The sequence below is a fragment of the Diabrotica virgifera genome, chromosome 3 (genome assembly GCF_917563875.1).
Source record: "Diabrotica virgifera virgifera chromosome 3, PGI_DIABVI_V3a".
Lineage (NCBI taxonomy): Eukaryota > Metazoa > Arthropoda > Insecta > Coleoptera > Chrysomelidae > Diabrotica > Diabrotica virgifera.
Window position 1 is genome coordinate 254,474,001 of NC_065445.1, and position 12,294 is coordinate 254,486,294.

Sequence of the window (12,294 nt, forward strand, 5' to 3'; positions counted from 1 at the left end):
CATTTGAGAAATATGGATACGTCTCTTTAAGTATTGTATATTATATTTTCTTAAAATTCTGTTTAAAAATCAATTCTATTAGTTATTTTTAACAAGATCTGCTTTTAAGGGAGTAGGCGCAAAATTTCACGCCAATGTGTTTTAAATGCATTCATTGTATTTCGAATCCTGAGAAAACTAATAAGTATTTCTGAAAAATTTAAACGCAGAATGAAAGCTTGCATTATTACCGAGGGTCGAAAGTTCCTTAGAATGACGAAAAAGTTTCTTTTGAATGAAATAATTTTCTTTTTTTTTCACCCCTGTAATTTATTAAAATAAACATTATTGAAGTTTTCAGGGACTTTCGGACCTTGGTAATAATGCAATATTTCATTCTGCGGTTAAATTTTTCAAAAATAATTATTAGTTTTCTCAGGATTCGAAAAAAATGAATACATTTAAAACGCATTGGCGCGAAATTTTGAGCCTACGTCCTTAAGACGAACATCTAATAAGAAATGATAAAGGAGAATTTGATATAGTAACATTTTGAAAAGCCACATACGAGTTCATTCGAGCCACATTCATTATACAAAGATAACTAACTATAACTAACATGTAGGGATTGTCACAAGCTCGAGCCTAGCTCGGCTTGGCTCGTTTGAACATTCCAGCTTCGAGTTAAAGCCGGTTTGTTTCTTGCAAGCCGCGCTTCGAGCCGAATCAAATTTTTTTCGAGCCGAGTCGAGCAAACTTCCAAACGAGCCGAGCTTTCCTTAACGAGCTTGTCAATATTTTAGCTAATACCCTAATACTTTTTTTAATTCATTTATATCTGCTATGACTGATACTTTTGTTTAAGAATAAGTAGTTCAGACTAAAAATACACACACCCAAACTTATACGGAATCATCTGATATTTCTTACTATTTCGTGAGAATTAAAAAAAAAAACAAACACACAAAGTCAAACAATATTTATTTTAAAGCAATTTAATAACAAATACATAACAATTAAATAAAACAATAAAGTATTTAACAACAAATTGAAAGTAGTTGTTTTAAAGTCAATAGCATACAAAATTTCAATGTAAAACAAATAATGTTTAAATTGTTTTTATTTATTTTTTTTGTATTTTGTGGTAGTCAGTGTTATCACATCTAATCCTTATGCAAGCTTGAGTTTGCGTGGGCACGCTTCTAATCAAATTATCAACATTTTGTTATGGTAGGTTGCTCCATCCTTTAAGATCAGCTTGTATTAGCCGTGCGGTGTTTTGTGGATTATCCCGGCGAGCTCTAATTTTTCTTTTTATTATACCCCACAAATACTCTATAGGATTAAGCTCGGGTGAGCAAGCAGGCCACTCCAAACAAGGGATACCTTCTGCTTCAATGATGACTGTAGTCACTCTAATGGTATGTAGAGGTCCATTATCATGCAATTAAATTCAATTTTCTCCTGTTGCACCTCTCCAGAGCCTGACTTCAGGTTATCAACATACCTGTGAGCAGTTAAAGTTAATTGGATGAACATTAAAGGAGTTTTTTTACGGATCACAATTCCTCTCCAGAACATTACACTTCCCCTTGTATATTTGTGAACAGATCTGACAGTTTTTGTTCTTGCTTGTCTTCCTCGACATCTAAGTATACGATTTCATGGGTCATCTGATTTTACACAAATCCTGACTTTTTTAAAAATGTGGGTCAAAACGGCAAAAAGGTGTATGTTTTCAGAAAACTTTTGATAGTGTGTAAAAAATATTTTATTATCAGCTAAGTACTTTCGACACATAACGTGTCATCATCAGAGCTTCCTAAAAGGACATATTTAAGATAAGATTTTTTTATATAAAAAATAAGTGAAAAAGTTACGTCCTCTTATAAAACCTTCATAGAAGAGCAATTGCTAAACGACACAATAAAAAACATGTATACTGGGCAAAAGCCACAGATATAGGGTATAATAACCCTTTAAAGTGAATAAAATCACATCTAAATTCTTTAATTAATTAATAAGACAACATGGCTGAGTCAAACCATTTTGAGCCCACGTGAACAGCAGATCAGCTGAGGAAGACTGTCATTTATTAAAATGATCAAGAAGGAATTACAATCTTATGCGACCTCTATGTTCATAAATATTAATTAAAAATTGAAAATGACTAAAAAGCCATGTATAGGTTAAATGAAATTAAAGTTAAGATACTAAATTTTAAAGTTAAATTTTCAAAAAATTTCTATTATTACTATTGAAGTGAAATGTTAAAGTGTATATTAAAAGTTATCAAAATTCTTCCAAAAAACAAAACTGTTATAGTTTGACCAAGTGTAGAAGAAGTTAGATGAAATCATACCTATAGTCCGTCCCACCTTGACTTTACAGTATAGGGAAGATAGGCAATGCAGTCCTAATGAGAGTTTTTAGAGCGGTGATGCCGATTTTATCAAAAAGGATTTGTAATCGAACATTAGAGAGATTAAATTAAAACTGTTTTAGAAAGGCAGTCTACAATTTTAGGATTCATATGAGTAATAACTATAGTATATCAAATAAACTTAAACGCATACGAAACCTAAAATTGTAGATTATCTTTCTAAAACAGTTTTAATTTAATCTTTCTAATGTTCGATTACAAATTCTTTTTGATAAAATCGGCATCACCGCGCTAAAAACTCTCATAAGGACTGCATTGCCTATGTTCCCTATACTGTAAAGTCAAGGTGGGACGGACTATAGGATAAATATCATTTGACAAGCGCAGAGTTCGAAAGCTGTTATTAAAAATTAAAAATCTTATTGATTAATTCAGACAAATAACCAATATTTACTTGTTTACAAATATGTAAACAATGAACGAAAACTCAAGAATACCTAAAAGTAATGTTCAAAAAATTTTCATAAATTGTTGGGTATACTGTATACTAAACCAAAATTACTAAAGAAATTTCTTAAAAATAGGATCAAATTTACAATTTAATTGAATCTGGGTGTTAACACAGTTTTGAGGGTTTCTTTTCATTTCTCTACTTATTTCTAGATCTCCTAGTAGATTCATTTTGATATAGTTATTATTAGGTATATTGTGTAAGATCCTACTATCTCTTTGTGGACTAAAGCTATGTTTCGATGCATGTAAATGATGACCAAAGCTAGATTTATCGATCTTTGACATATGCTCTTTGATACGAGTATCCAAAGGTCGCATCGTTCTACCCACGTAGGTCACAGGGCATTCACCACATGACAATTTGTAAATGCCACTTTTTGAAGTTTTTTAATTTTGTCTTTAGTATGAGAAAAATTGACTTGATGTTATCTTTGCATTTAAATGAAAGTTTTAAGTTAGGAAGGTTATTTAAGATTTTTGCTGTATTGTCTGAAGGATAACCTATGTATGATATAGATCATACATAACTGCTGAGTTTGAGTTGTCCGGGGTCGCAATATAAGCTAGAGATCTGTTTCTTTTATTCCTTAATTTGTTGAGAATATTATCAACCAAAGTAGGGGAGTAACCGTTACTATGTGCAAGTTGTAATTTCTTCTACACTTGGTGGAACTATAACAGTTTTGTTTTTGGGAGAATTTTGATAACTTATAATATACACGTTAACATTTCACTTCAATAGTAATAATAGTAATCTTTTGAAAATTTAACTTTAAAATTTAGTATCTTAACTTTAAATTCATTTAACCTATACATGGCTTTTTAGTCATTTTCAATTTTTAATTAATATTTATGAACATAGAGGTCGCATAAGATTGTAGTTCCTTCTTGATCATTTTAATAAATGACAGTCTTCCTCAGCTGATCTGCTGTTCACGTGGGCTCAAAATGGTTTGACTCAGCCATGTTGTCTTATTAATTAATTAAAGAATTTATATGTGATTTTATTCACTTTAAAGGGTTATTATACCCTATATCTGTGGCTTTTGCCCAGTATACATGTTTTTTATTGTGTCGTTTAGCAATTGCTCTTCTATGAAGGTTTTATAAGAGGACGTAAGTTTTTCACTTATTTTTTATATAAAAAAATCTTATCTTAAATATGTCCTTTTAGGAAGCTCTTACTTAGCTGATAATAAAATATTTTTTACACACTATCAAAAGTTTTTTGAAAACATACACCTGTTTGCCGTTTTGACCTATTTAGAAGTGTGTACAAGTCTTGCAGTCTTTTCCAAGTCTTTTCCAATTCTTTAAAAATAGCATAGTTTGTCAATTCTAAATGTTCCAGTTTTGGTGGTGGAGACACCAATTTAGGCATCAATCTTGTGCTGCCTGGATAACTCGGGAACCCGTAACTGTCTCCTGCTGTATACTTCTTGGTACGAACTCTTCTTCTTATCGTTTCAACTGAAACAGGTACACCTGTAGCTTCCAAAAGCTGCCTTTGGAGCTGCAGGTGAGAAATGGTTGGGTGTCTTCCAGCTGACTGGACAATTAAACTATCTTGGAGAGCCGTTATTACTTTTGGCGACTTTCCCTTGCTTTATTTTTAAGCTTTCCTAGTTCCTGTTACCTAGCACAGGTTTTGGACAGAACGCCCTGTATTACGCCTAGCTTTACAGCTATGTCCCTCTGAGAACATTACTATCTCCACAAGACCAATAATCTTTCCTCCTTGTAAGTTCTATAACCCCACATCAGGCATATTTTCGTTTTTGGACGCAAAATATAGTTTATTTATTTTCGTTCAATTTGCAACTCAATAAAATAACCTATACCGTACCGAGCTGTACTATCCGATTGTCTTATATATTTGTTTACTTATTTTCAATAAAAACCTTTATTCTTTGCAACAATAGCAAGTTTTTTCAAAAGAAATAAATATTACTTTGAAATAAATGGTGATTCCATATACGTTTGGGTGTGCTTATATATTTTTAATACACAGTCTGCCCGAATAATACATTTTACAATCAATATTATGTTTCCAAGCTCGGCTCAGTTCGGCTCGAACTATTCGAGCCGACCTGACATGAGCCACGAGCTCAACCTGTAGCTCGAAATTCAACCTCGCTTCTATCTCGAGCTCAGCTCGAAATTTCGAGCCGAGCTCAAGCTTGTGAAAAACTCGGCTCGAGTCTATCCCTAATAACACTCCCACTCAAATCGTGAAAAATTACAAATACCTGTGAGCTATGATAAACAAGAAAAGTGATTAAAATATTGGGTTGTAATAAATAATCACTGGATGTAGACTGTACACCTCAATCCATTAACTTCAGAAGGCTGTATTCAGACTAATATAATCGATTATTGTTGAAAGGGTGTAAGCGCCATTTTCTACTTTTCAAGTTACAGTAAAAAACCCTTCTCTCTTTCTTTATCCGCGTCATTTGGTGTTGAAAAGAGACAAGCACTGATTCACTGCATGGATATACACTCACCGGCACAAAATTCCGCCACCCAAAATTTTAGATTAAGTTTGACAATTTATAACTTTGTTATTTGTGCTCCGATTTTCAATATTCTTGCACTAGTTTGTAGGTACATGTATTGATATCGTTTGGTATTATTCCAGTAAAAAAATTTTGCTTGCATGGTATTATACAGGGTTGAATGGAAGCGTTGCATTTTCTCCTAACTTTAAAAAAATTCTGTGGAAGAATGGAAGAGCCATGGGCGTCCACAGGGAGGGGCAGAGGGGGGCAGCTGTCCCATCCTGCCCTTAGAGAGGACGAGGCGAGTGTAAAATTGGTGAACAAGCAATATAGAAAAATACAAAGTTGTAACTTAATCTTGATTTTGAATGCAAACACTCTGTTTCTACATTCTAGCTGGGACGAAAAAACCACATAAACATAACAAAACTTTAATGAAAATGTGAAATCTGCTATTCGAATCTTTTTTTCCACTGTGCGTCACACAGATTAAATTTAGTTGTGAACGATTTGAATAGTTTAAATGAAGTGCGAAATACTATTGCAACTATTAAAGATACAGCCAATTTCTTCCGTGAATCAGTATTAAGAAGGAATATAATAGCAAATATCCCTAGCCTCTGCGAAACACGGTGGTTCGAGAAATACAAGGTAATTAGGGTTTTTTTGACAAAATTTCATTGAAATTGTACAGGCCTTGCAAACCCTATCCGTTGAAGGAAATTTGGTCACTAGATAAACATCTTATCAGTTGCATTCTGTGGCATGCAAGTCAGGATTTATCGTCGCTGTCATTTTGCAAAAAATTCTGAATACCTAGAGCCTGTAGTCAACCGCGTACAATCTGCGCAGACTAATGTTTTAAAAGTAGCGGAAAATATTCGTTAAATCATGTATATTTAAAAAAAAAACACAGACAGAACGCAGAGAACGTAACAAACACTTTATTGCATGAAATCAATAAGAGAGCGCCGAAGAATGCGGTTTTGAATTATCTACCCCTAGAACTGTAGACAAGCAATCAACCAGCTGATACCCTTAGTAAATACTGGAGGCGATCCAAGATTCTTTCATATCTTCTCTAGAGACACGGTTTTCCGAAGAAAATACGCCAGCCTTCGCTCTGAGCCTCCTGCATCCCAAGCATTTTTCAAAAATTGATTTAAATAGCCTTAAATTAGAACAACTGAGACAATCCTTAAACCACTATGAAATAAATGGAATAGATGCAGAGCTAGAAGTATGGGTAGAACATTAAAATAAAAAACGCCTTATGAGTTAGACTGCTTCAACACTCTTGAAATTTTTGAACTGGTTCGAGCGTCCACTACTTTTTATCCGTTAACAAAAAAATTGCTGGAAATTCTCGTAACATTGCCTTGCACTACGTGTACAGTTGAGAGGTCGTTCAGCAGTCTTCAAAGAATAAACACATGGTTGCGGAGTACAATGGTCGAAGATCGCCTTAATGGGTTAGCTCTAATGAGCATTCATCGAAAACAAATATTATCAAAAAAGAAAGAGTTTGTAGAGAAAGTTTTACAAGAATTTACCATAATAATTAATCCGCGTAAATTGTTGTTTAAATAATAGTGTTTAGGAACAGACAATTTATCTTGCTTCACAAATCGAAGGCTTATCCAGGCGGAAATAAACTTGTTAAATTTGCATCACGTTTTTGTAAAAAGCATTCAAAAAGTTTTTAAATATTTAAATTATATTTAGTTTGCTTCATTTTTATATGAAGTCATTGAGTTATAATTTTGGCTTCAAAAACGTTATTTTCAAAACTTTTCTGAGAAAAACCCCTTCACCCTCTCCCCTCTCTGAAGACTCTCAATTTACGTCCATATTTATTATTGCTTATTTAAGCAATTTTTTAATTCTCAAATCTGCCCTCCCCTAGTTTTGATCCTGCGGACGGCCATGGGAAGAGCTGATTTTGTTTCATAGTCCTGTCATATTATCACGGATGCATAACTAAAATTTTGTTTTTTGAATTATCCGAATATCCCTTTTCTTGTAAAAGCTCTTCCATATTTTATAAGTAAAAACACTGATTGACTCATAAAATAGAGGTTGGATTGATAAGATTAGAACGGCCCGCATGCAGACCAGATGCTATTGAGCATTTATGAGATGAATAAAAAAGCTATTCGCCGTCATCCTATGCCTCCAGAAAATTTGGTACAGTTATGATGGCCCTGTTAGAGGAATATCGGGCTGTACCCCAAGCAAGGATAACACATCTTTATTCGATGCTAAACAGATTGCGAGCAGTCGTTGCTGCAAGAGATGGACATACCTGTTATTGAGTTGTTTTGTTTTGTTGTTAATTTTGTTTTGTTTCGATAATTTTAGTGAGCTTGATAATTTTAATTAAATAAACCTTCAAAGTAAGTTGTTATTTACAGCTTTTACAATAAAAGAGATATTCAGATAATTCAAGAAACAAAACCTTAGTGATACCTCCAGAATAACAGAAAAGGAGTATGAAACAAAATCAGATCTTCAATTTTTCCGCAGAATTTTTTAAAGTTAGTAGAAAATACAACGCTTCCATTCACCCCCGTATAATGCCATCTAAGCAAACATTTTTTATTACCGGAATAATAACAAACGACATCAATACATGTACCTACAAACTGATGCAATAATCTTGATTATTTCATTCATAGGAGATTCTGACCAATAGAAAGCTACAGAAATCTGAATTAAATCGATAATTTTTGATAATCTCCCGTCGTTAAGTATATTACGTCAGATGCCCTTCGTTGCTACGAAAAAATACATTCAGTGACATTAATGACAGTTAATGTTTTAAAAATTATAAAAGTGGTGACTTTCAATCGTCAAATATATATAAAAACTGTGTTTAATGGTACTTACATAAATAAATTACAATAAAATTTTAGTTTTGAACAGTTTTATTCATGAAATAATCGCAACAAATTGCACTCGACCTCTGAAATTAATATAGAATTTTTGCTCTCGTAACACTTTGACATAATTTCACTCGCCTTCGGCTTGTGAAATTAAAACTGTCAAAGTGTCACTCGGGAAAAATTCAATAATTTCAGAGCTCTTGTGCAATTACTACTGAAAATCTGAGTACAAATAATAAAGTTATAGATTGTCAAACTTAGAAAAACTTAGTTATAGAAAATCAAAAATTTTGGGTGGCGGAATTTTTTGCCGGTGAGTGTAGTTTATACTGCGAAACTGCATTTAACACCAAATGACGTGCACATAGAAAGAGAGAAAGGTTTTTTACTATAACTCGAAAAGTTGAAAATGATGCTTACCCCCTTTCAACGATAAACGATTCAATAAATTTTCAGACCTAGGTCCTATGAACTTTTTTAATCTACAACTTTCATTGACCCAACTTTCGTTAAATTAGAGCGGAGCTACTTTTTCATAAGGAGTGTTGCGTGGTCCTTTATTTGTGAGGGGGACATTTTGTAAACCAGTTTTCAACTATGTAAATTACATCAACCCTCTAGCGGGGGCGGACACAACCCTCAAAATCTTGTTTGTAAAACACTAAAGATATTAAGTGTCTAGTTCAGAATTTCATAATTTTTTGGAGTATCGAGTCCAAGATTTTCAAAAGGTACTGAAAAGAAATATAATGTATGTGGTATTTTTAAAAAGGCAGTTGAACGGCCTTTAAAATGAGGCATCACTCAACCCCCCTTTCCATTAAAGAGTTTGTGTGTTGTGTCCGACCCGCTAGAGGGTTGATGTAATTTAGTTGAAATCTGGTCTACAAAATGCCCCCCAGAAATAAATTTGACGCATTTTTGCATATTTTTAGATTTTCTATATTAACCAAATTATAAAGGGTGGTACCCTTTCAAATTGACACACTCTATAAGCGAAAAGTTTTAGATTTGAAATGGTAATTTGTACATAAACTTCTAAAATGCCTATAACTCCATCAATTTTACTCTGATCACTCTGAAATTTTAACTGGATACTCCTGAAGAGTTATACTATCCAATAAATAAATGCAAAACACCCTACCCTCTACCCTTAATGCGTTATATTCTAGCTTCTTATATACATACTATGAAATGTAACTGCTTAATAAATTTTAATTTTTGTGTAGGTAGTTACTTATTAATAAAAACGAGGAATAACTTATTCATCAAAAAATATTAAATCAAAATTTATTAAGAAACACAGGGAACGCTTTTGTAAGGTTCCTTGCTCGTTTTACCTGCTTCCCGAAGTCCTTGTTTAAAGACTAACCGCCGGTGCTTGCCTACACGTGCTAACTCAAACGCTTGTATTTTTTATATTAACACGATCCATGAATAAGTTGTAGGTACACTACAAAGTTGCAGAAATTCTTAAACTGGGATAATCAATGTAAGTTTTATACGGTGGGTCATAAAAATAATCCCAATACAATAGGCTAGATGCTCGATACTCGTGTTATACAATCTGAGATTTTATTGGGCGGATGGACCAGCATCCCAGCTGGAACCGGGGCCCGCTGATCTATCGGTACGCCACTGTGAACAGGGCCGGCGGTAACGGGCCTGCAAGGGATGAAATGCAGGCGAGGGCCCCTGTCTGGGGGCGCCAAAATGAGTTTTTTGTCTGCTAGTATTATACAAAATACTAATTAACAAATAACGAAGGGCGCATATCCTACTTTTACAGGCGGGCACCTTATCCCCTAGCACCGGGACTGATAGTGAATAGTGTGTTAGTAGTATTATTCGCATATCCCCTGTGTAAATGATTTTATATACATATAAGTAAATGCATCAATTGTTTATGGTTTAATGCAGGGGTCACCAATTAGTTTCTCTGAGGATCCGTTTCGAAAACCTATCACACTTCCGGGGTCCGGATTTATGCTGCGTGTGTCTGACTGCTCTTATTCGGTTTCTTTGTGGATTCTTGTTAAAAAATATCCCCTATAAACAAATCAGAAGGGTGCTGGGCGAAATTTTTGGGCAGAAAATGTTTAATATTTTTTTTAACAAATTCAAAACATCATTTTTTTTTCCCGCGAAAATATGTTTTTAGCATTTTTGGGTCGTCTTAAATAAAAAAGATCTGTCATTTTATTAAAATTTAAACGTTTTCAAGCATCTCAAATGCATATTTTCGCATTTTTCAGATTTTAAATCGCTTATAACTCGAAAACTATTAACTTTTCAGAAATATGACAAGAGACCTTTATTGTTTATAATTACCCAAGAAACCTAAAAATACTTTTTTCGAGGCAAAAAAATAATTCTGAATTTGCTTAAAAAATTGTTTCACCCGGCACCCTTCTGATTTGTTTAAAGGGGACATTTTTGAACAGGAATCCGCAAAGAAATCGAGTCAGAAACATTTTTCAAACGAAAATACTCTCACACATGGACTAATATGGAAAGGAAAACTAATAATATCTTATTGTTTTTTGGTTACTGTATACTTTTCTACAAGTTTTCCTGGTACAATAAATAAAATATAAATTCATTTTGTATTGTTTTGATGTTATTGTCATGTTATTATCATCAGTATATTTTGAAAACAGCAGTATTGTAAATTGTTACTGATAATATTTTAAAAATTAGGAATTTATATTTTGAATGCTAATGAAGTTTTTAGACATCTTCAATTTTGTAGAAAGGAAACTGAGGAATTTAAAATAATTAATCATAGTACAAAATGCTAATTAACATGTTATCTTTTCTACATTAGTGTCAATGCTAGGTGTTTGTTGCAAACTTATTAAATCTGAAAATTATTTTAATTAAATGCCCATCTGAAAAGTACTCCTACTTAAATAGTAGAGAAGATATTAATATAAAAAATGCGCATGACAATTTTATATTACAGCTTACTTAATTTCAAAATTAATGATTAGTAAGTATAACAATAAGGGGGAAAACTCTTTACAAAATTAAATTATCAGAGAGAAAAATGACATTTTTTTATGTACAACCTGTCTGAAGCTTGGAGTGAGTTTAGTGCAACTCAGTCTCATTAGGGAGTTGAGATATTCATCTGTTAAGTGAGATCTCTACCGATTTTTAATGAAGTTCATTCTTGATAAAGCGGCTTCGCACACATAAGTTGAGCCAAACATAGTACACAATTTCATGGCCAAACATTTTCAAAATTGCCAAACAGCAATATTCTGAATTTATTGACGGTCCGCATTGGTGACCCCTGGTTTAATGTATCAACTGGTTTGTAATTAGCAAATCAATCACATAATGTATCTAAATTCTCTTAACAAAGATCGATTTGTCGTCGTCGTGTCAAACTTTTTAGTACGTAAGACGATGTATTTTATGCTGTCATTCGGAATTCGCAGAAGTACCTATTTAAATGTCTGATTAAGCTGATTAAGCATCCTCGTGTCGTGTCTGACCAGAACTAGACGAATCACAATTAATAAAGTCTAGACGTGTGCTCCCGTTTCCCCCACCACTCTCCTTTTATCCCAATTCAATGATGCACTTAAATCTCACCTACTTACTCGAAATACCTCATTCGAAATTTGCATTAAAATTATCAATATCAATACTAAATCTCTTGTTATAAAAAAGACTTGTTTATAAGCGTTTCGTTTCGGTCAGCTGCAGTATTTTGATTTGGTTTTCGGTGAAGTGAAGATGTTGTGTAGTTCGTACGCGTTTGTGTTGGTTTCGCTACTTGCGGGTTATTGTTGTTATAACGTAAGTTTTTTTTGGAGTTTTTATTAATTAGGTAATGTGAAATGAAAACACGTGGTGTTACGTAAATGCGTAATTTTAGTGGATTACGTTAAAAAATTATGTGAAGGTTTAGGGGTCTACTTTGGGTTTATTTTTTATAATTTGTGTTCCAAAATCCAATCAAAACTTAAAATTTTAATTATTTAAAGTTAAAAGGGTAGTGTTGCATATTACTTTTTATTGC

The 12,294-nt window shown here is 33.1% G+C and overlaps 1 protein-coding gene across 1 annotated transcript in view; it reads left to right on the forward strand.

Annotated features, from left to right (window-relative positions):
* The first annotated feature begins 11,880 nt into the window (after positions 1-11,880).
* The window catches only part of LOC126882397 (juvenile hormone esterase-like), an 86,752-nt gene continuing 86,338 nt past the window's right edge, over positions 11,881-12,294 (forward strand). The window contains exon 1 of the mRNA XM_050647312.1: positions 11,881-12,071. Within this exon, the coding sequence (XP_050503269.1) occupies positions 12,009-12,071 (63 nt within the window). The 5' untranslated portion in view covers positions 11,881-12,008. The remainder of the gene's footprint in view (positions 12,072-12,294) is intronic.